General features: G+C 35.7%; 4 protein-coding genes and 1 pseudogene across 4 annotated transcripts; 3 read left to right on the top strand and 2 right to left on the bottom strand.

Moving 5' to 3' along the window:
* Positions 1 to 1,412: 1,412 nt before the first annotated feature.
* Positions 1,413 to 4,205, top strand: LOC141667392 (putative polyol transporter 1). The gene is made up of 3 exons (XM_074473872.1): positions 1,413 to 1,617; positions 1,946 to 2,308; positions 2,925 to 4,205. Exons 1-3 carry the CDS (start codon positions 1,482 to 1,484, stop codon positions 3,980 to 3,982), a joined length of 1,557 nt encoding a protein of 518 aa, XP_074329973.1. The 5' UTR covers positions 1,413 to 1,481; the 3' UTR covers positions 3,983 to 4,205.
* Positions 4,206 to 4,409: 204 nt separating this feature from the next.
* On the top strand, positions 4,410 to 6,843 carry LOC141664119 (putative polyol transporter 2; annotated as a pseudogene).
* A 787-nt stretch (positions 6,844 to 7,630) lies between these two features.
* LOC141667650 (proline-rich receptor-like protein kinase PERK4) lies at positions 7,631 to 11,563 on the top strand. The gene is made up of 8 exons (XM_074474218.1): positions 7,631 to 8,255; positions 8,634 to 9,167; positions 9,290 to 9,376; positions 9,454 to 9,524; positions 9,767 to 9,843; positions 9,951 to 10,092; positions 10,358 to 10,519; positions 10,678 to 11,563. Exons 1-8 carry the CDS (start codon positions 7,829 to 7,831, stop codon positions 10,801 to 10,803), a joined length of 1,626 nt encoding a protein of 541 aa, XP_074330319.1. The 5' UTR covers positions 7,631 to 7,828; the 3' UTR covers positions 10,804 to 11,563.
* A 760-nt stretch (positions 11,564 to 12,323) lies between these two features.
* LOC141667763 (guanine nucleotide-binding protein subunit beta) lies at positions 12,324 to 17,977 on the bottom strand. The gene is made up of 6 exons (XM_074474375.1): positions 17,657 to 17,977; positions 17,429 to 17,523; positions 16,442 to 16,866; positions 15,471 to 15,828; positions 13,112 to 13,225; positions 12,324 to 12,536 (listed from the first exon to the last, which is right to left on the bottom strand). Exons 1-6 carry the CDS (start codon positions 17,760 to 17,762, stop codon positions 12,501 to 12,503), a joined length of 1,134 nt encoding a protein of 377 aa, XP_074330476.1. The 5' UTR covers positions 17,763 to 17,977; the 3' UTR covers positions 12,324 to 12,500.
* A 1,151-nt stretch (positions 17,978 to 19,128) lies between these two features.
* On the bottom strand, positions 19,129 to 23,546 carry LOC141667387 (glucan endo-1,3-beta-D-glucosidase-like). Its single transcript, XM_074473862.1, has 6 exons — positions 23,205 to 23,546; positions 22,385 to 22,759; positions 21,616 to 21,905; positions 20,037 to 20,360; positions 19,436 to 19,736; positions 19,129 to 19,334 (listed from the first exon to the last, which is right to left on the bottom strand). The coding sequence occupies exons 1-6, from the start codon at positions 23,278 to 23,280 to the stop codon at positions 19,300 to 19,302; spliced, it is 1,401 nt and encodes a 466-aa protein (XP_074329963.1). The 5' UTR covers positions 23,281 to 23,546; the 3' UTR covers positions 19,129 to 19,299.
* Positions 23,547 to 23,800: the final 254 nt, after the last annotated feature.

Raw genomic sequence — 23,800 nt, 5'->3', positions numbered from 1 at the left:
TTTTTTATTCCGCATTTAATTCGATTATTCGGTACTGTTTGTATTCAACCCCGCTTCTACAAACACATTGGGACCTAACACTAGGGATAGTCATTACGAACACAACTTATTTTATTATTAGAATATAATTAAAGCGTTATATATCCGCTTAACTACTAAATTTTTAAACTACTAGACATTGTATACTTATCCTACTAAATTACGACCACATGTTATCCTATTATTATTATTATTATTATTATTATAAATTTATAATTATTTTATATTTATATAAATATTTTAAAATTATAATATAACGGAAATTTAAATATTAAGAAGAACCCATATAATACAAGAGACTTAAACTAGTGATCAAATAAAAATCAAATCTAAAATAAAAATTAGAAACTAATTTAACCCATTTCATCATCTCCCCTCAATGGAACTGAGTTAATTGAACTTACACTACCCTGGCTTTGTTAGTAATAACTTACTACGTTCTTAATTAGTTTTAAGTATACAAGTAGAAAACAATACTAATCGATCTTAATTTTAATTCAATCTTAAATAATCTATAATTTTATTATTAAAATATTACTAGTAATCGATGCTAATATTAATTTTACTATATTACACGTATTAAATTAGCATTACGAGATATCTCAAGTTATAACAATAACTTATTTTTAGGTTTTCAATTCAAGTTGTCACTTAAGATTTTTCGAGAATATATACTCACTTCTAAAATATATAAAAATATATAAAGATGATTATTCAAAGATTATATAATACCCGTATAACTATTATTTTAAATTCTAATTGTTTTCATAAACGTAAAATAAAACATTGTAATCTGAATAAATAAGTCAAATTAATTTAGGAAAAATAAATATATCATATATTTAAAAAAAAGGTCATAAAATGCAACTTTTCCCACTACCAGTAGTGAGAGACTGACAGTTAAAAGAAGAGTTGAAAAAGTGTTTTTGGATCCTAATTTAATGGATCAATTTATCTTGTATTCCTCAGCATTGCAACTGTCTGTTTTTACTGTGACTGTTTAGATAAAGATTCTAGGTAAATTAAAGCAACTGAAGTAATCTCATAGTCCTAACCAAATCTGCTTTGATTTACTTATATCCAATTATTTATTATTTTCTAATCGTAAATTTATAAAAAGGGGAAAAAGATCATTTTTTTATTAAATCAGTCAATAAAAATAAAATTCATAAACATGATTTGATCTTAAATGATATGATTACTATATCTCTAAGATTCCGAATATTTTTACATTTAATTAGAATCATAACAGAATTAAACCTTCATCACCAATTTTATCGTTAAACAAGATGAGTCCGTGTCAACTCGGGATAAAATTTTATCAGTCGGTGTAGTATAGGTTCTCTATATAAGGAGTGCAATGTAGGATATTATTAGCCTCATCTGCAACAAACTCTTTACTAGTATTGCTCTCACTCTCCTTTATTTTCTCTCTTCTAAATATGACCGGAGCTTCTATGATTACCGGCGAAGTTTCCGTCGATTCATATGATACTAACAAGCCTAAACCTAAAAGGAATAAGTATGCTTTTGCTTGTGCTCTTTTAGCTTCCATGAATTCCATCTTACTCGGCTATGGTACGTATCATCTTTTTCTTGTTGATCTTTCTAATCACGTAATGTTTTTTAAAGTTGTATTATTCCGGATCTTTTAGAGTTATGATTTCGTCCATGTATTTTTTTTGTATGGTACTCAGTTTGTTTGATTATCGTTTGTAAATATTGTATTATTCGAAATTTTTTAGAGTTATGATTTCTTCGTAAACTCACATGTACGTCCCTGTAAGGTACTCGTTTTAATTATCGTCTCTAATTTTAAATATTAAATTGAATATTTTAGAATTCTGATTCCGTCTCACTGCCATCTATGTTGTTAGTAATAATTTGTGTTTTATTTTGTTTGAAGACACCGGAGTGTTGAGTGGAGCATCAATATACATAAAGGAAGATCTCCATTTCTCCGACGTTCAAATCGAAATAATCATCGGAATCATCAACATCTACTCTCTTCTTGGTTCGGCCATAGCCGGAAGGACCTCGGACTGGATAGGCAGACGTTACACCATGGTACTAGCTGGTATCATATTTTTTCTAGGAGCCATTTTCATGGGGCTTGCTACAAACTTTGCCTTTCTCATGTTTGGTCGCTTTGTTGCTGGAATTGGTGTCGGTTATGCCATGATGATCGCTCCCGTCTACACTGCCGAGGTTGCTCCGTCGTCTTCCCGTGGTTTCCTCACTTCTTTTCCTGAGGTTTTCATTAATTCTGGTGCGTTTTAGTTACTTGTACCTTTTCTTTTTCCTCGTTCGTTTCCGATATATTAATTGTGAATAAACGGAAAAAATAAAGAGATAAGGATATAAACGGATACGGTTCTTAATGTTTAGCACAACTTTGTTATTGTACTGATCTATCTCACAATCTCTTTTGCCTCACTATATGGCATAGATTTACAATCACTATTCAAGTTTACTTGACATGGTGATACTGCTAGATCAAGAGGTTATCGGTCATATATACAAATTGTAGTGTTTAAGAGATATTTATGTGTGTTTTGATAGGAATTTTGTATGCATATGTGAATCATAGATATGGTGTAAATTCTTAGGACAATTAGAGATGTTTACAAATTTTTATCTCGTTTTTGTGGCCCTGTATCCCATGACTCATACCTTTAATAATGCAGCAGTATAATTGTTTTTTTGTACACGTTTAGAAAGAAGATAGCTATCAGTCCAACTGTTTTATAATATTGGTAAACTTACATATGTTTATATGTTTCATCATTACCTAAGATGAGGGTACCTAGTAAGTAATAATTCATGTATGATGATAATTTTTTATATGTAAACCAAATTTGCTTATGTGTGTGACACTTTATCAGGTGTGTTGCTCGGGTATGTATCCAACTTTGCATTTGCCAAGTGCCCACTTTGGTTAGGCTGGAGAATTATGCTGGGAATTGGAGCATTTCCTTCAGTTGCCTTGGCCATAATTGTGTTATATATGCCAGAGTCCCCACGTTGGCTCGTTATGCAGGGTCGACTTGGTGAAGCGAGGACTGTACTTGAGAAAACTTCTACTTCCAAAGAAGAAGCTCACCAAAGACTGTCTGATATTAAGGAAGCTGCTGGGATTGATAAAGATTGTAATGACGATGTTGTTCAAGTTCCAAAACGTACCAAAGACGAAGCAGTGTGGAAAGAATTGATTCTTCACCCTACAAAACCTGTTCGCCACGCTGCAATTACGGGTATTGGTATTCATTTCTTCCAACAGGCTTGTGGTATTGATGCTGTTGTTTTATACAGCCCTCGAATTTTTGAAAAAGCTGGTATCAAAAGTAATAGTAAAAAGCTCCTTGCGACAATTGCTGTTGGAGTCTGCAAAACAGTCTTTATTCTGATATCAACGTTTCAGCTGGACAAAATTGGACGACGCCCCCTGATGCTAACAAGTATGGGGGGTATGGTTATTGCTCTATTTGTACTGGCAGGCTCATTGACGGTTATTAACAAATCACATCATACTGTTCATTGGGCTGTTGGTTTGGCAATATTTACAGTGTATGCTTTTGTGTCGATATTTTCAAGTGGCATGGGTCCAATTGCTTGGGTCTATAGCTCCGAGGTGTTCCCTTTGAGGCTAAGAGCTCAAGGTTGTAGTATCGGAGTGGCAGTTAACCGTGGCATGAGTGGCATAATTGGAATGACATTTATATCGATGTACAAAGCCATGACTATTGGTGGTGCATTCCTTTTATTTGCTGTGGTTGCATCTATCGGATGGGTCTTTATGTACACAATGTTCCCCGAGACACAAGGTAGAAATCTCGAAGAAATTGAGTTATTGTTTGGCAGCTACTTTGGCTGGAGGAAGACATTGAAGGATTTGAAGGCAAAAGAAGCTGCTGAAGCAAAGAGTCGCGAGAGTGAAGTTTAGCAGTCAGATGAATTTAGGGTTCAAAGATGTTATATTAGCTCTGTGTAGAGGGTAGTTTTAGAGAAGCCCTTAGTATGTGTTGGAGTATGTGTGATTATTAACCATCACACGATAATTTAGAATAAGGGTGTCAAAGAACAATTACCCATTTCTTATGTGGTAATCTATTGAAAAGAATTTGCCCAATGGTATCAATATTTAAATGGTATTTTGCTTTTGCTAATTAATTTTTAGCATATTGTTAAAATTATTGTGGTTTTTATTGATCTATATCCCTCCTACATTTGTGCCTTGAATGATATAATTGTATGTTTGGATGGTAAAAGTATCTTGTTAATTTTGTGGTTCAGAAAAGATGAGATTTTGAAATCTGACAGTTGTATATTTCATAGATTGCATATCTCTAAAATAATGGAGGGGATAAACCTCCATTTTACACCATCGTTACAGATTTTAAGAACCAGAAAACAGATTTCTTGCAAGTGTTTTCTTGAGTTTTATGCATGCCTACTTCTAAATATCGAGCATTGGACTCTTTCTCGAATTCTGATTTTCAATCGAATATGGATGAAAATTCTGGTGGCCGGAAAACAAACAAGTATGCTTTTGCTTGTGCCATTTTAGCTTCCATGAGTTCTGTCTTACTTGGTTATGGTATGTTTTTTTTCTCTTAGCTTATTTCCAATGTGATACTCATAATATTTTTTATGTGAATAATTTTTTTGTTTGATTTGGTTTTCTATTGGAAGATACTGGAGTAATGAGCGGAGCAGCTATGTATATCAGAGAGGATCTGCATTTCACCGACGTACAAGTTGAAGTTATTGTCGGAATAATCAACATTTATTCTCTATTTGGTTCTGCAGCTGCTGGTAAAACATCTGATCTAATTGGCAGGCGTTATACTATGGTATTAGCAGGCCTCATATTCTTTGCGGGTGCTTTACTAATGGGATTTGCTACAAACTTTGCTTTTCTGATGGTTGGGCGGTTTGTCGCTGGAATTGGAGTAGGTTATGCCATGATGATTGCTCCGGTCTACACCACCGAGGTTGCTCCACCATCATACCGTGGTTTTCTCACCTCATTCCCACAAGTTTTCACAAATAGCGGTATGTTAATCCTCACATTTTAAGATAATTTTTGTTGTGATATTTTTCATTGATTATGCATTTTAATGTTGGTGCTAGAGGGCGGCACCTCAACTGTGGATTGAACCTTCAACCTCTTATTACCAAATATGGGAGGGAAGGGGTATCCGCTAAGGGTAAGCCGATGTAATAAATTTGTAATAAATATGACATCATTTATGTTTTTACCAGGTGTGTTACTTGGGTACGTATCAAATTATGTATTTGCCAAGCTACCACTGTGGTTAGGTTGGCGACTGATGCTTGGAATCGGAGCAATTCCTTCTCTTGCATTAGCTGCTGGTGTTCTATACATGCCCGAGTCACCACGTTGGCTCTTCCTGAGAGGTCGGCTTGGGGACGCTAGATGTGTTCTGAAAAAACTTCAGACAGCAAAGAAGAAGGTCTTGAAAGATTACTCGTTATCAAAGCAGCTGCAGGCATCCCTGAAGATTGCAATGAAGATGTTGTCCCTATGTCAAAACAACATTCGCCTGAAGGGATATGGAAAGAATTTCTCATTAATCCTACACCAGCTGTTCGTCACGCTTCTATTACTGGAATTGGTATTCATTTTTTCCAGCAAGCAAGTGGCATAGACGCTGTTGTTTTATATAGTCCGCGAATCTTTGAACAAGCTGGAATAACAAGTTCTGATCAGCAACTACTTTGCACTGTTGCTGTTGGATTTTGCAAAACCATATTTGTTTTGCTTTCAACATTTTTGTTAGACAAGATTGGACGACGCCCATTAATGCTAACAAGTATGGGAGGAATGGTTATTTTTCTAGTGATGTTAGCAACGTCGTTAACTGTCATCAACAACGAGGATCATACCGTTGATTGGGCTGTTGCCTTGGCAATAACAGGGCTGTTAGGTTTCGTATCAATATTTTCTAGTGGAATGGGGCCAATTGCCTGGGTCTATAGCTCGGAGGTGTTCCCACTGAGGTTCAGGGCCATAGGTTGTAGTATCGGAGTGGCTGTTAATCGCGGCATAAGTGGCACAATTGGAATGACATTTATTTCTATGTACAAGGCCATGACAATTGGTGGTACATTCTTTTTATTCGCGGTGATTGCAGCTATTGGGTGGGTGTTTATGTTCACATTATTTCCGGAAACACATGGGAGAAATCTTGAGGACATTGAACAATTGTTTGGGACTTATTTTAATTGGAGACAAACATTGGGGGAAATAAAGCAGAAGGAAGCTCAGGACAAGGAGGCTAGTGAGGGTAGTGAGGCCAGTGATGCTTAACACCGGGTTCCAGGGTGATTTTTTGAAAGAAACAGAAAAGTAAAGGGGAGACGAAAAATTCTGAACTATTCTAACCAACGCGTGTTCTCTGCAATTTTTGCCAGAATATGGAGAGAAAAGTGAAGAAAGTCGGAAAACAAGGCCTCCAACATTTGGCGATGCACAAAGGGGAAAACACACGGGACTCGGGGGTAGACAAGAGAGTAACATCATACTTCCACTTCCCTTTCTTCCTTTCACATTCTTTAAAAGGCTTTTCTTTAGCTTCTTTCAAGTTTCTGGAAAACTATGTAAAGCTTGTTATACTAGACCTGAAAATGTTAATTATTTGTATGTAGAAGGGTAGGTTTAGGAAAAACAGTTTGTCCATAGTTATTAACCATACCATTTGTACGTATAGGAGAAGTAATCTTATGGTTGTGTGAATTTTTGAACATGATCTGTTGTGGTAATGTACAATATGAAGTAAATAGATTTGAGTTATTTGACGTTCGTGGCATTTTCTTAATTGCATTTGATTTTATGTTCGAGTTTAGGTAATGAAATTATACAGTAACTGTAAGATTGTAACATTTGAAGGGTTGAAGCTATCATGATTGCTGGATGAATATCAACATCATGGCGGGAAACAAGGATAAAAGTTACTCATTACTGAATCAGGCTTCCATATCCCCCTTCTTTATTTGGAGGCAATCTCAGTTGTTGGATGTCAAAATTGTCAGATGTTCTCTGTAAGAGGATCAAAAGCCAAACAAAAGAGGGATAACAAGAATGGTATTAGGATATAATGGTTGATACGTATGTTGAAAGAGATAGAATATCAATGGGACATGTTTGCCTTGGGGAAAAGGTCCGGCCTGATTAGCGATTACAAGTAGCGATGGAAGCAGGATCTTTTGTAATATGCGTACCTACATTTTCTAATGAGCGCAGGATCCATTGCAAGCTAATGCTTATCCTGGCTTGGATTTTGAGGCAAATTCTAGAAGTTGATGTTTCACCAAATACAAAGTAGTTGCTTTGGAGAGCTAGTTTAGGTTGTCTTCCTATGTCAGTTCAACTAAAAGAATTGCTAGTGTTAGCGACATGTCCCATGTCAAAAACATGACCAATATTGGCTGTCTACTCCAACATTGTTCCTCATTGCAATAAAGCTACTTCAGAGCATTAAAAGTGCAAAGACTGACATTTGTCTGGTCCTAAACATTTGGCTTGTATTTTGGTGTAAAACTAAATACTGACCATCAATAAGTATGTTTCAAAACAATGAACAAGTTTCACTAACGGATAAGCTTATGAATTTTGAATACCAGTGCTTACTGTTTGGAAGAGAGGCAGGGTCTGCTGCAGACATTTTTTGTGAAGATCATATCCAGACCTCCGTTAGAATGTCTTCAAAATCTTTCCATTGCCATCATATTTGTCAGCATAGGTATTATCCAAACCTTTTCTAAAATGTCTTCAAATTCTCCCCCATCATCATCAGATTCATCAAATCAATCACCACCAACGCCAAGCTCGTCATCAGGATCTCCACCACCCCCACAAGACAGCTCGCCACCTCCCCCTGACAAGGACAACAACAAGAAGTCCCCACCACCACCTTCACCATCCAGTGAAAATTCACATGGTCCACAACCACCTCACAATGGTAGACAACTTCCTCCCCAACATAAGTCAAAGTCGTCCTCCTCAGGTGATTCACAATCAGATGGAGGCACATCTAACGTTCAAAAGAAAGCCATCATAGGTGGAGTTGTTGGAGGGACAGCATTGTTGATCCTTTTTGTGCTAGCATGCTATTGGTCATTCTGTAGAAAGAAGAAGAACAGAAAGCCACATGAACAGATGATCTACTATAGGGAAAATTCTCGTGGAAAGAGTATGAACTTGAGTATTTCCAAAATATTATGAATATAGATGTTGTTTAACCTTCTATGCACACCCAAAAGCATACTACATTACTACCTCAATGTTTTAAATTGTAGTCTTGGTTATACTCATGGAACACTTAATTATGATATTAGCAATATTGAAAATTGCAGTCAGACTGTAATGCACAATATCAATAGAGGAGTTATTTTTAGTCATAAGTGTCTTATCAACATGATTCTTAATGTAAAATAATATTGGTTCAAAGGTTTTCGATAATTAGGTATACCTAAATAATGGCCAGACATGATAACGGATGAAACTACTGAAGTACATTATCCCCCTTTTCCCCCATGTTTCACTTCTGATTTCTACTTGTTGCATGAAGGTAATGCAAACTACAGTAGTGGACAGCCCACAGGTGGAATCGATCCTCCAGCTGAACATCGTGTTAATATACCACAATCAGGGAATACAGGAGTGAGCTCTAAATATGGCTGGGAAGGGCAACCTCCTCCACCACCAATGGCATTTAGTAACAGTGAGGTGAGCTCATCCGGACGCCATCAACCTGCCATGCCACCTCCACATCCAGCCTTAGCCCTTGGCTTCAACAAAAGCAATTTTAGTTATGATGAGCTAGCAGATGCTACCGGAGGATTTGGAAAGGCCAATCTTTTGGGAGAAGGTGGTTTTGGTTTTGTTTATAAAGGATTGTTATCTAATGACAAGGAGATAGCTGTGAAAAGTCTCAAACCTGGTAGTTTCCAGGGTGAACGAGAATTCCAAGCTGAGGTTGACATCATTAGCCGTGTTCATCACCGACACCTAGTGTCTCTGGTTGGTTACTGCATTGCAGATGATAAAAGGATGTTGGTTTATGAATTCGTAAAAAATGATACCCTTGATCATCATCTTCATGGTATGCCTCGTCTTTTATAATTTTCAAACTATTATACTGATTACTGCTGGCTTCATAATCATTTCAATTCTCTAAAGTTTGCTTATAACAATCATTTTATAAATCTAAATTTAACCCTTCAGGAAAAGGTGTTGCAGTGATGGATTGGTCTTTAAGGATTCAAACTGCAGTCGGGGCAGCCAAAGGTTTTGCTTACCTTCATGAAGATTGTAAGTTAATAATTTTCTCCATAACTTTGTCTCCCTCTGTTTAATTTATCTGGAGAACTTATTGTTGTCTTGCACAGGTCATCCTCGCATCATCCACAGGGATATCAAAACTTCAAACATTTTACTTGATGAGAAACATGTAGCCAAGGTATTTTCTTACTTCAGTTAAGATAGATAATTATATGTTGCAACATACGTTTCACACTTATTCTTCACATAAAGGTGAAAATGAGGGGCATGGTTCCCCAGGTAATAAGCATAGAAAGACACACTGCGACAATTTTATGCCAGGAAGCATTGCAGAAATTCTCTGCCAGGATCCGAACCTTTTATATATTATCATAGTGCTTCCGTTAATCATTAAGGTCTCTATATAATCTTGTTTAACAGGTGGCAGATTTTGGATTGGCCAAGCTTTGCTCTGACGACTATACTCATGTGTCAACGCGTATTATGGGAACATTTGGGTGATTCTAACTAAGACCTACATTAAATTGCAAAAGTTAATGATGAACTCAATTAGTAAGCTTATCTGCATTCAAAGGATATAAGCTCTATATGTATGATAATGCAGATATCTAGCACCTGAGTATGCATCAACCGGAAAGCTAACTGAGAAATCTGATGTTTATTCTTTTGGTGTCGTGCTCTTGGAGCTGATATCTGGAAAGCGTCCTATTAATGTGAACTCGCAGGGTGATTCTCTTGCTGACTGGGTATGTAAGATGAATCTCCTACTCTATTCAGTGCTTTCTATGGTTGTTCTTTTGTCAATGGGCATGGTTTCATTATGTTTCTGCAATGCATATACTATCTGGTTCTTTCGTCCAACGCCTTCATTAATCTTTGAAAGTTTCTATTGATGCAATATCTTGTTATAAACAAACATCAAATTGAACAGAAACCAAGATGAAATCAGATTTTTCTAGTTTAAATGTGTGTGATATACCTGTGTGTCCATTTTTTATGATGGATGTGCAGGCTAGGCCTATCCTAATGCGTTCAGTAGAGGGCGAAAGCTACGAGCAGCTAGTCGATCCCAGGTTGGAGGACAACTATGATCCTGAGGAGATGCTACGCATGGTAGCATGTTCTGCTGCCTGTATCAACCGTTCTGCTAGGAGACGCCCAAAAATGAGCCAGGTATGATGAGTTCATTAATTTCATTCTACCCTAATATACATCTATTCTATGAACCAAAATCGAATGTTTAAGGATTGTCTGATTACTACTTATTTCTGAGATGCATATATTACATGTATTGAATGAATAATTTTAGAGTATGTTCCTGTGTAAAACAGCTTGTTAATGCATTGGAAGGCCATGTCACACTTGACCACTTGAGTGACAGACTAGTGCCTGTACAGAGTTCACCGTTTATAAATGACATCTCTGAGGGAGAGAGTTCATACAGTGCAGATATGTAGAAGCTTAATAAACATGTTCAAGGCAGCAATTCAGTAGCAGCAGTAAGCACGGTCACACTCGTAAATTCAGCCATTTAAGTGGTTATGCTCATATTCTTAATCTTCAAAATTTGAGTAGCGCTTATGCTCATTTTCTGAATCCTTAAAATTTGAAAAGGATTGATTATCAGAGACATGTTTTCACAACCATAGTAACATTGTAGCAGCTCTATGTATATGACAATGTTAATGCTACGGACAGGAATTGTCTAATCCTCGACTCTCTAGAGCAACACACGCTCTACGCACTTATGCTACGGGCTAATTCAAACAGATTGAGGTGTCTCAGAGGCGTTTTCTGGGTGAAAGCGAATTAGCTAATCATGCAGGTTACTTGTAACATTTTACAGTGGAAAACCTGTATGGGATCTCTGCGAATATGCTTTCCATGCAGTGGCTTATATATATGTTCCTTTGTTTCCTCAAAGATGTTTTGTTCCTTTAGTCTTGCAGTTGGCAACAATTTGTAAGGAAAGGCAGAACACCAAGAAGATTGGAATATATTGCCTATATGTTTCTAGGTTACATCTGTTGTTGTTGATTCTAGTTACAGATACGTTAAAGTTACACTGTTGTAATATCTAACTTCAATTATTATTCCATTTAACTAGGGGAAAATGTGGATTTCGAGTCTCACATTAACATCTCATTTGAGTATCGAAATGAATAGGTCTTGTTGTGCGAAAGTAAGAAGTTATGCTCAGAGTAAGTTCTCTCGGAGGAGGAGACGTCGTCGTGTATTCAATTACTCAAAAGAACTAAGAGATGGATAAGATGCAATGATCCAAATTTATCGCATGAAATGGAAAATTGCAATATAAAAAAAATGTCCTATAGTACTGAAATGCTAAAGAGGCTTTCAGTTTTCATGGTTTTATAGAGCAACACGCTCGTTTTATATTCAATTTCTCTCTAGTGTTTCATCACATACGTGCGTGCTGGCTGAATAAATTAAGACCGGTTTTGCAAAATGGGGTATAGAGTAGTGCACATGATACACTTCTTTCCGGTAATCCTTCAATAAAACACTATCAGAAGTAATTGGATACACTTCTTCTTTCTGGTGTTCATTTCATAAAGCTCTATCAGTTATAATTCCAAACTGGGCGAGACTGCATTCTTTTCGCAACATCATGGAAGTCGTTTTATCCTAAAGGTGATCGACTGGCACATATGAGAGCACAAATACGCTTCAATGAGACAGTTCTATAGTTGATGCAAATCTATATCCTTTCTCATTTATTTGTTTCTTCTCCTTCACATAGTATACCCCAATTCTGTTGCTTAAACATTATCATTATTGGTTGTTGGTTTATCACAGACTGTTCCACATTAACTTCTACGAGACCATTACTTCTCATTGCAAAATGAATAGTGCTCACTGCTCAGGGCTCAGGAGTTCTCAGAATCTAAACTATTCTCAGAATCACACCTATAATAAATTTAATAGTTGATACTTGATGATAATAATAACAATAATATACTCCAACAAATGGCCTTTATATTTCTAAAACACCATGTTATTCTTATTACACAATACACAAAAATTACATGATGGAAAAGTAAAGGTTAATGGCATTTTACCACAATGGTACTGTGGAGATCTGTTTGGTTCCTGAAGAGTCAAGAGACTAGAAATACAATGTATAACCGGGATTTCATATCACTGTCCTGTGCCCTCCAAAAGCCCAAATCTGCCAGCATAAAATATAATTTTAAAATCTGTAATTGTGTATAAGATCACGCTCTGTAGTAAGCTAGATGAATATCATAATTAGCACACAACTTCAACACGCTAATAAACTGATGCTACACAAGTCACTGTAACCTAAAATTCTGTCAGTTGACTGTTATTTGCTTGCTTGGAGATTTTTTCGAAAAGAATACTTAATACAAATTATATTTAGAAGCAGTGTGCAGGTTATACATGTAGAAAGCAAATAAATTTTCAATTTTTGGGCCGACTGGCTGTGATAATGCAAGCTATAGTATGTATAATTTTGAAATATGGGCTTCAATTAAAATAATCAGTTACCAATACATACCGAAATTTCGAACCAAAAAAGATTTTTTGGAAAACCAAAACAAGTATACATAAGAACTGGTGCAAGGTAACAAGTAGTTCTAAACTTATGTATCCATACTCATACAACAAAAGTAATACTAATACTCTATTATCCAAACTAGTGGTATCGAAGTGACAATGGAAACAACCACGGGGATGTGAAATGCAATTAACCCTACTAATATTCAGAAAAACTTTACTAACCTTTAGGTTTGTATCCCAACTACCTGTACATAGGGCGCTGCCATCAGCTGACAACCCTAGGCAACTAATTCGACCTTCATGTGAATTATGGAGAGACCCCAGGTTCAAAACCATCTATCATGCAAAAAATGAGTAGTGAGAAAGCATCGTAAATCCAGTTCAGTTTCTAACATAGCATATGTGACATGTGTATCGATCTATTTCGAACAATGAGATAAACTGAAAAGGTTTGGGAATTGTAAAATAAAAGGTAAAGTTTGTACGTAGGCTTGTAGGCATATATACTCCATAAAACTTTACGAAGTGTTCCAAAATGCAGATATTCCAAATATGCTACTTAATAATGTAATTGTACTTCGAGTCGTGTGTTTTCCTTTTCCTTCTCAAGTACATATTATTCAACCACTCGAGTGTCAAGGATGAGGATATATTTTGGTGTCTATTGATAATGTTTGAATATTGCCTCGGTAATTGCAAAAGCTGATCTCATGGCATAAATCATTCCAAGAATATATTTCAGCACTGATATTATGCTGAACGCTATCTTTTTTATTTAAATTTGTAGTTCAACTTTGATTTGTAACCTATATAAAGGCCAAATTCTGGAAGAAATTATCAATCTTCAGCTCAGAACTTCTAACTGTTTTTATATGATGCTGTTCTTATAATCTTCAAACCAACAAATTGGTATCAGAGCCACTCTTCTGACTTGTGACTAAGTCAAGAGAACCCTCATACACCTTTCTTCTATATTTTTCTATGGATCTTGAAACAATTCACATCTCTAGCACCACCATCGTTTAGGTGAAAATTACCAACTCTGGGCAGCGAGAATGGAGGCACATCTAGAGGCAAATGATCTCTGGCAACCTGTTGAAGAGGAGTACGAAGTTCCTCGGCAGAAAATCCTCCCACGGCTCAGATTAGGAATCAAAAAGAGAAGATATCAAAGAATTCAAGGGTAAGATGTACGCTACTTGTAGCTGTCTCTGCAGAAATCTTTACAAGGATCATGACAAAAAAAATCCGCAGTCGAGATCTGGAATTTTCTCAAAACTCAATATAAAGGAGATGAATGAATTAAAGGAATGCAAGTTCTGAATTTGGTCAGAGGATTCGAGATTCAGTGAGTGAGTCAAAAACAATAAAGGAGTTTAGTAAAAATTTTAGCTTAGCAAATAAGATAAGGCTCTGATGTTTCTGATTCTACTATAGTACAAAAAATACTTGGTACTCTTCCCGAAAGGTTTGATGCTACTATTTCATCCGCAGGGAGTACTTAAGATCTGTCAACAGTCACATGGGCAGAGCTAAGTAAGGGATGAAGGCTCCTTGGAAGGAGCACTTCAAGTCAAATTACATATCAAACACGGAGAGAACGATAAAAAGAATAAGTTCTAGAAAAAGTATTCAATTTACAAGATTCTACTTCAAATGCAAGCAGCAGCAGCAAAGGGGAAAGAATGAAAGATACAAAAAAATTCCGCCATCCAAACATGGCCGAAGAACAGTCATCCTCCTTTCAAATGTTGGAAAGGTTTGATGTGAAATGTGAGAAGTGCAATAAGATGGCAAGATAAAAAATATGTAGATTCGAGTACTACCTTAAAGAAATGCTCATTTGGAAAACGAGCAGATCAGGAGGAAGAGTAATTGTTCGTTGCATCTTGTTTTGCAAGCAGCAACTCTAGTGACTGTTGGCTAATAGATAGTGGTTGTACTAATCACATGACCAGAGATGAAGAGAACTTTTCAAAGAGTTGGACAGATCACAAGTATCGGAGGTCAAAATTGGCAATGGTGCACATATTGTGGGACAAGTAATTAAAATAAAAGGAAAAAGTTTTTTGCTTGATACGATGGAGGAGCAAGCTGCATATTCAGCTATAACAACTTCTGCAGAATTGTGGCCCATAAGGATGAGCCAGCGCCGGCCCTTGGGTAAGGTGACCAAGGCGAACGCCTAGGTCACCACTCACCAATTTTTTTATATATTATATATGAAGCTTAAAAGGCACCAGAAATATAACATATGATTAATTCAATTTTTTAGTTTTTGCAAAAGCCGATCTCATGGCATAAATCATTCCGAGAAGACTTCAGCACTGATTTTATGCTGAGCATTATTTTTTTCAATTTAATTTTGTATTTCAGTTTTTGATTTGCACCCTATATCTTGCCTGATTCTGGAAGAATTATAGATCAATCTTCAGTCTCATTTTCTTCTGAACTTTTATGTTTTTCTATATGTTGCTAATTGCAGAAAGATATATTATATATCACGTGTATAGGCATTAATTACCAGGCAAGAGTTACTAGATGCACATAAATAGTTTTACATAAATAATTAAATTCGTACCTTTGCCAATAAAGTATCCCAAACATAACAATCACCATTGGCATAGCCTGCAAAAAGGAGCCGACCTGATATGGAAAATGCAATCGAAGTCACAGGAGGTATATCATTATCAGCATGTCGCTGATTATATACTTGGAGCTGATGCCCAGTTCTGATGTCAAATAATCTACTTGATCCATCATCAGAACCAGTTCCAAATCTATTTCCATCTGGGAAGAACTTCACTGAATTGACATCTCCCTCGTGGCCATGAAAGGTCCGAACTGCTCGACTGGCAACACGAGAGTCCCATAGACGCGCAGTTGTATCACAAGATCCAGAGATGAACATTCTTGAGTTTGATCCGTTAATTGAGACACTGAATGAATGACGGTGTATATTTGTGAGATAAGCATGAGACACTGGATGAAAAAAACTGTTAATATTTTGGAAAGGAAATATAATAACTTCAGTAACTATCCATCCCACCTCTCACTAAGCAGTAATGTACAAAGTATAGTTAGACATGTTTGTAGTGCAGTGAGCTTTAGGTATTCAACTAATGTGCTCTCCAGAAAATTTAAGAGGCCATTCACGGCTAGAACAGTGCTCTTCAAGATTGCTCTCCTAAATTTTCTTTTTTTAACCAACTATACAAGAAGTTTCTAAGCATAATGTATTATCGCATAATACTAACAAAGATAGTAATCTATAGCCCTTTTACCACAAACATATCCAACATCAAGAGCAGTAGTGATAGACTGCAACAAGTCTGTACAGCACACAGATCCATGTAACTAAGTTCTAGAGCTCCCAGAAGTACAACCTATGGAGATCAGTTTAGGCTATTAATCAACAAGATCAAAAGTTTAGGCTTAAATCTATTACTCAGAAAGCTAATTCTTTTCACCTTCTCTGCTTTAGAAGAAAAATCACATGACAGAATTCCTTAAAATGAAATGTATTAAATCAACGAAAATCATGCAACTGACCTTAGCACATCACCTGTGTGCCCCGATTGAAATTCACCCCCAAACACTGAAGTCCTCAGACCTGTAGTTACATCCCACAATATACATGTTTGATCCCCAGAACTGGTTATTAGGTGAGTGTCTTCATCTGGAACGTACTGACACGAAGAGACATATCCCTTATGGCCACTTAGCATCTTCGACACTGGTACATTTCCATCTTTGTCAGTGGGAGTATTTAAATTAAAGATGGAGCACACACTATCAAGGCCACCACAGGCAACGGATTGCCCACTTGGAGAGAACGCACATGTCATTACCCATGCACATGGAAGCTTAATTGCATGAGTTTTCTGGCTTGTGAGTGAATTCCACACTATTAACCTCCCATCTTGGGATGCACTAACAATACGATTCTTTTCGGGAGTCCAGTCTAATGAGTATACCTGAAGGATATTCAAGGTTGTTATTTATTTGTCCAGAATTAAAAAGAGATGTCCGTTACTCATCAAAATTTTAAACAACATAAAATAGAAAGTGATGGCTGTGTTGATCAGGAGTTGCTTATAGGAACTAAAAATAGGCATCGGAGAAGGTAAGGGGGTGCAACTCTTCAGAACAGTTTTCTGAATAAATACTAAGAAATAATTACAGTACTAACGAAGGCTTCCCACAATACTATTTATTAAAAAAATACTCTAGATCACCTAGGGCTCACATAGCCATATGGTCTTAAATACTCAATTGATATACTGAAGTGAGGAATTATTTAGTTATAACTTCAAGTAAAACCTTGGCCTTACCCTATTAAATGTCAAGAAGCCGGAAACTAAAGTCTATACACATACAAAGCCGTTATAGTTGCAAATAAAGCATGATCACAGTAGCATTATCCAAAATTATAATCGACATTATAAATCTGCATATCCTCGAACAACACACGCGTATTAAGCAATCGACATAGTAAATAAAGAGACATTTAAAAGACGGAAAGGGGGCGGAGGCAACCTTTCCGCAATGACCTTGCAAAGTCCTGCAACAAACGAGATCCGTAGGTCCGAAAGTAACAGCAGTCTTGCCTTGTGACTTTGCGTAGTCAGCAACTACAAATAATAACAATAATAATATCAAAATTTACAGATCCAAATCACAATAATTAAACACATGATTGCTTATTTCTTGCAATAATTAGACTAAAATGTGAAGAGAGGATTAAGAATAAGAAAAAGATGGAACCATCGGTGTCGAGAAGAAGAAGGCGTTTCTGGTGCAATTGTTGTCTGAGTGAATTGAGTGTGTCTGTAGCTTCCATGTGTCTCTCTTTTAGCTCATTTACTGACATTATCTTGTTTCTTATATAATAGTTGGGGGTATATTTATGTTTATATTAGATGATTGTAATTAGTAAAGTCAGCAAATGATGATGAGGGATTTAAACTAATTGTAGTTTTGATCTATTTTACAAATAGTTGAAATGTGTAATTAGGGTTTAGTTTTAGTGTTGATGGAGGGAGATAACTATAACTCAACTGGAAACTGTCCTAAACCCATATGTATGTATGTATGTATGTATCTGTGTGTAAGTATAGTTGAGCATGTAATCAACGGAACAGTGGGGAGAAAAGTAAACGTTATCGTTACTGTTGTCGGATTTGAGGGAATCTATTATGCACACTAATTTCCGAATTCCTGATTTTTTTAAAAAAAATGATTTTTTTTTAAATTATTCTTCAAAAATTTTAGTAAATTTGAATATGTTATATATAAATAAAATTAATATATTATATAACTAAAACATATCAAATATTGTTTAATTAATCTTCATTTTATCGATTAATCCATCGTCAATATCTCGTTTAATTAATTCAGATTCTCAATTTTTACATATATGGTAGATATGACTTTAAGTTTTATCATTTCAATTTCTATTTGAATATTTATTATAAATTTTGGAAAATGTCACCATTTTATAGTGGGGACTAGAATTTTAATAGCCTTTTTAATATAATATAATTTATTGTTTTAATATTATTTTATACTAATTTGTTTGTAAATGTTCATAACATTCACCCAAAGTGAAAACAAAATGGCCACCAATACATGGTGAATTGGTGATCATGAATAATTTCATGTCTCCTTTTGCCCGGAATTACTAAAAACTTGGATCAACTACCTGCTTTTACACAAAATTTAAACATGTTTTTATCAGCCACACACCATTGAAGGCAACCATGGTTTTATCTTGAAGAGTCTCAGGTACTTGGTGATTTATTATGCTCAACTATTTCTGCAAATGAATAATTAAATATTGTATTGGCATTTGTGCTGGGGTTAAGGTAAACGATGTAGTAACATATCATACAGCCCATAAATTATCTCAGTGCTGTGTATAATGAGATTTAGCATGTGCATGTTCGGTACCCATTTTTATAAGTATTGTGAATATAATCCCTATCTTCATTTCTTTAAAGTTCGGGACACACCTACTGCAAATGCTTAACCATAGGTATGGTGGGAACTTGAAATAATGAACAAATAAAGATTGTATATAAAAAAACTATATTAAAATGTTTAAATACATATTTGCTGGTAGATTTTTCTAAATCTTCGGTATCTTGGGAACCCTAAACACAGATGACAAATTTTGGAATTCTGATTACAAATTGATTATTATTATGCAACTCAATGCAAAGTAATTCTATAACAAATTGACAGACTTAACTAATATTACATAATTGAATTCTGAATGCCAAATCTAGTATTAAACTTCATTATTAATATGATAATTACACCAAAGCTACATAATCTATTTATTGTTCATATTTAATTCACAAAAAAATATCATCATGACCAATACTATGTTCATGATCATTTTAGCCTCAGTTTCCACCTGGGTAGTTACAACCAGTATAACCTACAAACAAGTAAAGTTGAGCAAATCAAACCTCAGAAATATACTTACAAATTTATTTTCTTTTCTTTTTTCCCGACTGAATAATTTGGAAGAGAACTTACTTGGATTAGTAGAAGAGAGAACTGCAGTTTGCACAAAATCACAGTCCCCTGGACTTTTTCCAGAATTCTGATAGTAAATATTCATTGCGTATGCAGCATGAGCTTGTACAGTTGCTGGTTCATAACAGGCGCCACCTGGTTGAATAGGGCTACAATCAAGACCATGACCGCAAACATAGTCAAGATTTGATTGCAGCTGAGCATCGGAAACGCCAGGCTTCGGGACGCACCAGGCTGCAGTCTTTGGTGATGGATTAGCCGGAGTTGTTGGTGATTTAGGAGTTGCTGGAGCTGTCGGAGTCTGCAGAAAAGACAAGAATATAAATAAGCAATATAATCATCGCGAGTTGATATGACATGCTCTGAACTGTGATTATTCTAGGTCAAAAAATCTTAAGGAGACTGGAATAATTGATTAAAAAAAGTGAAACGGAAGAAAAATAATGAAATTTCAGTAGTGCTAATCGTTTGAAATTATTGCATATCTTAGGTTGTTTGGGGCTTATGAATTTAGAAATCACAAACCAAAACAGAATCCACAAGAACTTGTTAAAGTCCAGTAATTAATTAACTAACGTTAGTTGAAGAAAGAATGACTCACCTGGCTATTCTTCGAGAGACCAACATCATACACCATAGAAAGATCCTGCTTATAAAGTCCAAATGCACGCTCTGAACCAGGCCCGGGTTTCAAATTCTCATCATAGAGTGCAAAAATGTAGGTGTCAACTGATTTTCCAGGCATCAGTGGAGTTCCTACATTTGACCTAAGATGGTTGATTAAATTCCCATTATAGGCTTTTGCATTATCCACACTAGGGCCAACCTCATTGGGGTCACCCTTGTAAGCCCAGCCTGTCTCCGCAACTACAATCTCCATCTCCTTAAATCCCATCGAATTCAAGGCTGATTTTACAGCATCAACCTACACTAACATAATGGTAACCATTTACTATATTTTATGTCAAAATTATACACAGTTCATCTTAAATTGTTTGACAAATTGAAGAATCCTAACACAGGCCTATTTCCAGTACTTGCAAAGCATGGGAGGATACATATGTTAAATACAGGTAAATATTTTGCTCTAATCAGGATTTGTTACTGTCAAGACCGAAGCCGTCCACGGACTTGCAAAAATCTTAGCACTTAAGCCTGGAATCTACATACAAATCATATCCATGTGAATTGATGTGGGACAGGCTGATAAAGTGTGAGCCACTAGCTTAGTGAAGGGGTGACATTAAAATCAAACCAACAGTTCTTACATAATGTACTAAAGTAGATACCACATGAATCACATTAAGTGGTCCCAGTTTGAACTACTATTAACCCAACATTACCATATACAATGAATTTTGAGAGAGATGATGTTTTAACCACTTTTCGTAGATATAGACATGTCAACAACCACAAAACACATGTTCTTAGATGCTCTAAACATACTATGATTCTACAAAAGGCATTTGCTGGAGACAAATGCTAAATTTCAAATATTAACCTAGATAATGTAGACATCAAGGATAAGAAAGAAACCCATTTTAAAATGTGGTTGAAAAAATTGACAAAGTTGTCTGTACAAAAAAGTATGCAAGCTGCGACTGGACATGATAAAGAAATACACTGCAAGATTTTTCTTACGATCTGGTACAAGAAATAAATTGAAATTGTCGTAATCAAGTAATTTTGAGACTGGATTAGGCTATGTCATAATCGTCGTATGTTTAACAAAGTATGCAACCTAGTAGGTAGGACAGTGATGACTGCTGACAATGTTTTCGTAGATCCACTTTCTCTCGTGCAAGCCAATTTAGATAATCTCTATCAGTTGTGTCAAATAGATAACATTAAAACAGAAGTTATATGTCATAATCTGAGGAAATTATTTATATCTAACAATGGAATCACAATGTCTAAGGAAAGCTTCTTTCCATGACTTTCAACACCTAATTAAATGTTTATACAATTGATACTTGGCTGGACCAAACACTACCAACATTCTTACTAAGCAGATGTAGGAGCTAGGACTATCAAGGAACCCTTCATCCATCTTAGCTGAAATTTGGAATTCATTTGAAATTTGAAAACAATAACTAAAAACCATAGATTCAAAGTTCTATGTAAAAGTTTGCATTGAGAAGTGATATATTTCACGAGCAGGTTGGTTCCATTGTACTTACCTGAGCATCAAACATGTTCATGTACTTAATACCGCTTGCAGAGTCCACCCTCCCTGCATTGGGTTGAAATAAACAAAATGCAAGTGTTTCTGGCCTTGGATCACTTTGGTATGCGAAAAAAGGATATGGATTAATCATAAAAGGTGAACCAGTGGCTTTTTGAAACTGCAACAATGCTTTCATTGTGTCACTAAATCCAGAATTGAAGCTCCCTGACGATGGTGGATCTGAATTTGCCAACACAGCCATTGAATGTACAGTTGAAACTTTGACCTTCCCACCCAAGGAAGCTGCAACAAGTCATCATGTTAGTAGAAACAGATATCAATTTTAAGACAAAGCAAAAGATAAAAGAAATGTCTATTTCTTTGGCAATTACACACCAAAGAGTGAAATGAACAAAATTTAGCATAAACCAACAAAATCATCATGCCAGCCATACTTTTTTTCAATATAGGTAGAGAAAAAGTTCAGTACCTTTGTTAAAGTTACATTTTAATTTTAGGAATATGCTCCTACTTTTTTTTTTTTTTTGCTAAATAATATGCTCCTACTTTATACTATTAAAAGTAAAATTAAGCAACTAGCCTAAGAAAAATCAATCATCCACAAATTGATCCTTTTTTCTTTAAAAGTGTTCTAAAAACAATCACCCCTCCCCCGCCCAGTGGAAGAATTACGGGCCACTGCTCACACACCGACAAACCGCCACTACTCACACACCGATAAACCACACACACAAACTTGAAAAGATAGAGCAGAAATTGACCTGAATTAAGGGCATTTTCAATATTTTGCATGGCAGGCAAGAGCTGAGACATAAGTCCTTGATCACCAGAAGTCATAACCTCATTTCCAACAGTTATTACCTCAATGTTACTAGCCGGGTAAAACTGCAACACATTTGCCCCGACCCACTGCCCCGCCACATTCGGGTCAGACGCAATCCCTGGAATCTCTCCATTTGCCAATCCAATCACCATCGTAATTCCGGTATTCGCCAATGCCTTAACAATCGCCGGATCGGCATTGTAAAGCCTAACTTTCCCAATTGCCGTTGATTCAAGAAGCTTAGCCGTCACCGCCGGTGACGGTAAATTGTCGGCAAGTTGACCATAATTCACGCCAATAAAAGATTGTGAACCTATCACATATCAACATAATAATCTCAAAAATTTCATGTAAATTACAATTAATTACTCAAGATTATTAACTTTAGTGAACTTAAAAGGTTCGATTCTTTTCATCAACCACTTCAAAGGCTTAAGCTTTATTGATTACAAGCATCAAACTTTAATCAAATAGAAAAAGATTCAACTTTTACATGTTAAATTACAATTAATTACTCAATATTATTAATTCTAGTGAACTTAAGATTAAAAAGTTCAATTCTTTTCATTACCCACTTTCAAAGATTTGATCTTTATAGACTACAAGTATCAAAAGGTAAAAAAGATTCAATCTTATAGAAAAAGTTTACATGGGTAAAGATTTATATTTTTTCGACTTATAAGTTGCTTGTAAGGAATGACAAACATGCAGTAAACGATAGCAGAGAAGTTAAAAGGAGCTTAATAAGGGATGCTTACTTGCAAAGAGTGAAGATTGGAGGAGCACAAGTAGAGAAAGGGAGAGGATGATCAAGACTTGAGAATTTATTGTCATGTTAATAACTTTACAACTTGAATGTAATAAGTTCAGTTGCTATTTGCTATATGTTTATTATGTGTGTGTGTGTGAACATGTGCACTTAAGTGAGTAGTTTGTGTCACTGTGTGTATGGTGAGAGAAGGGAGGATGGAGATGTGAAGACGACAAAGGAAGTAGTAAATTGTGGAAAATTCAATCACTGCAGATTTGAAATCTAACGTTACTTAGGCCCCATCCAGCTTGCCTCCTTGTATGTTGATTATTACAAAGTTTACGACCGAAGTTGTTGAGTAAATACTCTTAACTATTGGACGGAATCTTACTTGTAACTGCTAAAACAAAGAAAGAAACCTCCTTGGAACTGAATAAATAAAATTGTTTCAATTTAACTTTCTTCTTTTCTCTAACTTTATGATTAAGGTGACAATTTTCTTGACGTATTAATTTAGATTTCGGCGTATTTATTAGCCCGGCGGACACATGATTTTTTTTAGGGGGTCCCGAATATATAATAAAAAAATAATTATAAAATAAT

The sequence above is a fragment of the Apium graveolens genome, chromosome 6, assembly GCF_009905375.1.
Source record: "Apium graveolens cultivar Ventura chromosome 6, ASM990537v1, whole genome shotgun sequence".
Classification (NCBI taxonomy): domain Eukaryota; kingdom Viridiplantae; phylum Streptophyta; class Magnoliopsida; order Apiales; family Apiaceae; genus Apium; species Apium graveolens.
Note: the sequence above shows the minus strand (reverse complement) of the source record. Positions and strands in the feature narration are given on the sequence as shown.

Coding starts and splice junctions, on each gene's coding strand:
- LOC141667763 (XM_074474375.1), bottom strand. CDS start 17,762: ATGTCAGTAAATGAGCTAAAAGAGAGACACATGGAAGCTACAGACACA. Junction 15,829..16,441: donor CACACAGGTGATGTGCTAAG/GTCAGTTGCATG, acceptor TCATTCATTCAG/TGTCTCAATTAACGGATCAA. Junction 13,226..15,470: donor GGGATACTTTATTGGCAAAG/GTACGAATTTAA, acceptor TTTGCATGATAG/ATGGTTTTGAACCTGGGGTC.
- LOC141667650 (XM_074474218.1), top strand. CDS start 7,829: ATGTCTTCAAATTCTCCCCCATCATCATCAGATTCATCAAATCAATCA. Junction 9,844..9,950: donor CGTATTATGGGAACATTTGG/GTGATTCTAACT, acceptor ATGATAATGCAG/ATATCTAGCACCTGAGTATG. Junction 10,093..10,357: donor GTGATTCTCTTGCTGACTGG/GTATGTAAGATG, acceptor ATGGATGTGCAG/GCTAGGCCTATCCTAATGCG.
- LOC141667392 (XM_074473872.1), top strand. CDS start 1,482: ATGACCGGAGCTTCTATGATTACCGGCGAAGTTTCCGTCGATTCATAT. Junction 1,618..1,945: donor TTCCATCTTACTCGGCTATG/GTACGTATCATC, acceptor TTTTGTTTGAAG/ACACCGGAGTGTTGAGTGGA. Junction 2,309..2,924: donor TGAGGTTTTCATTAATTCTG/GTGCGTTTTAGT, acceptor ACACTTTATCAG/GTGTGTTGCTCGGGTATGTA.
- LOC141667387 (XM_074473862.1), bottom strand. CDS start 23,280: ATGACAATAAATTCTCAAGTCTTGATCATCCTCTCCCTTTCTCTACTT. Junction 21,906..22,384: donor TGAAAATGCCCTTAATTCAG/GTCAATTTCTGC, acceptor GACTTGTTGCAG/CTTCCTTGGGTGGGAAGGTC. Junction 19,737..20,036: donor GTCTCTCGAAGAATAGCCAG/GTGAGTCATTCT, acceptor TCTTTTCTGCAG/ACTCCGACAGCTCCAGCAAC.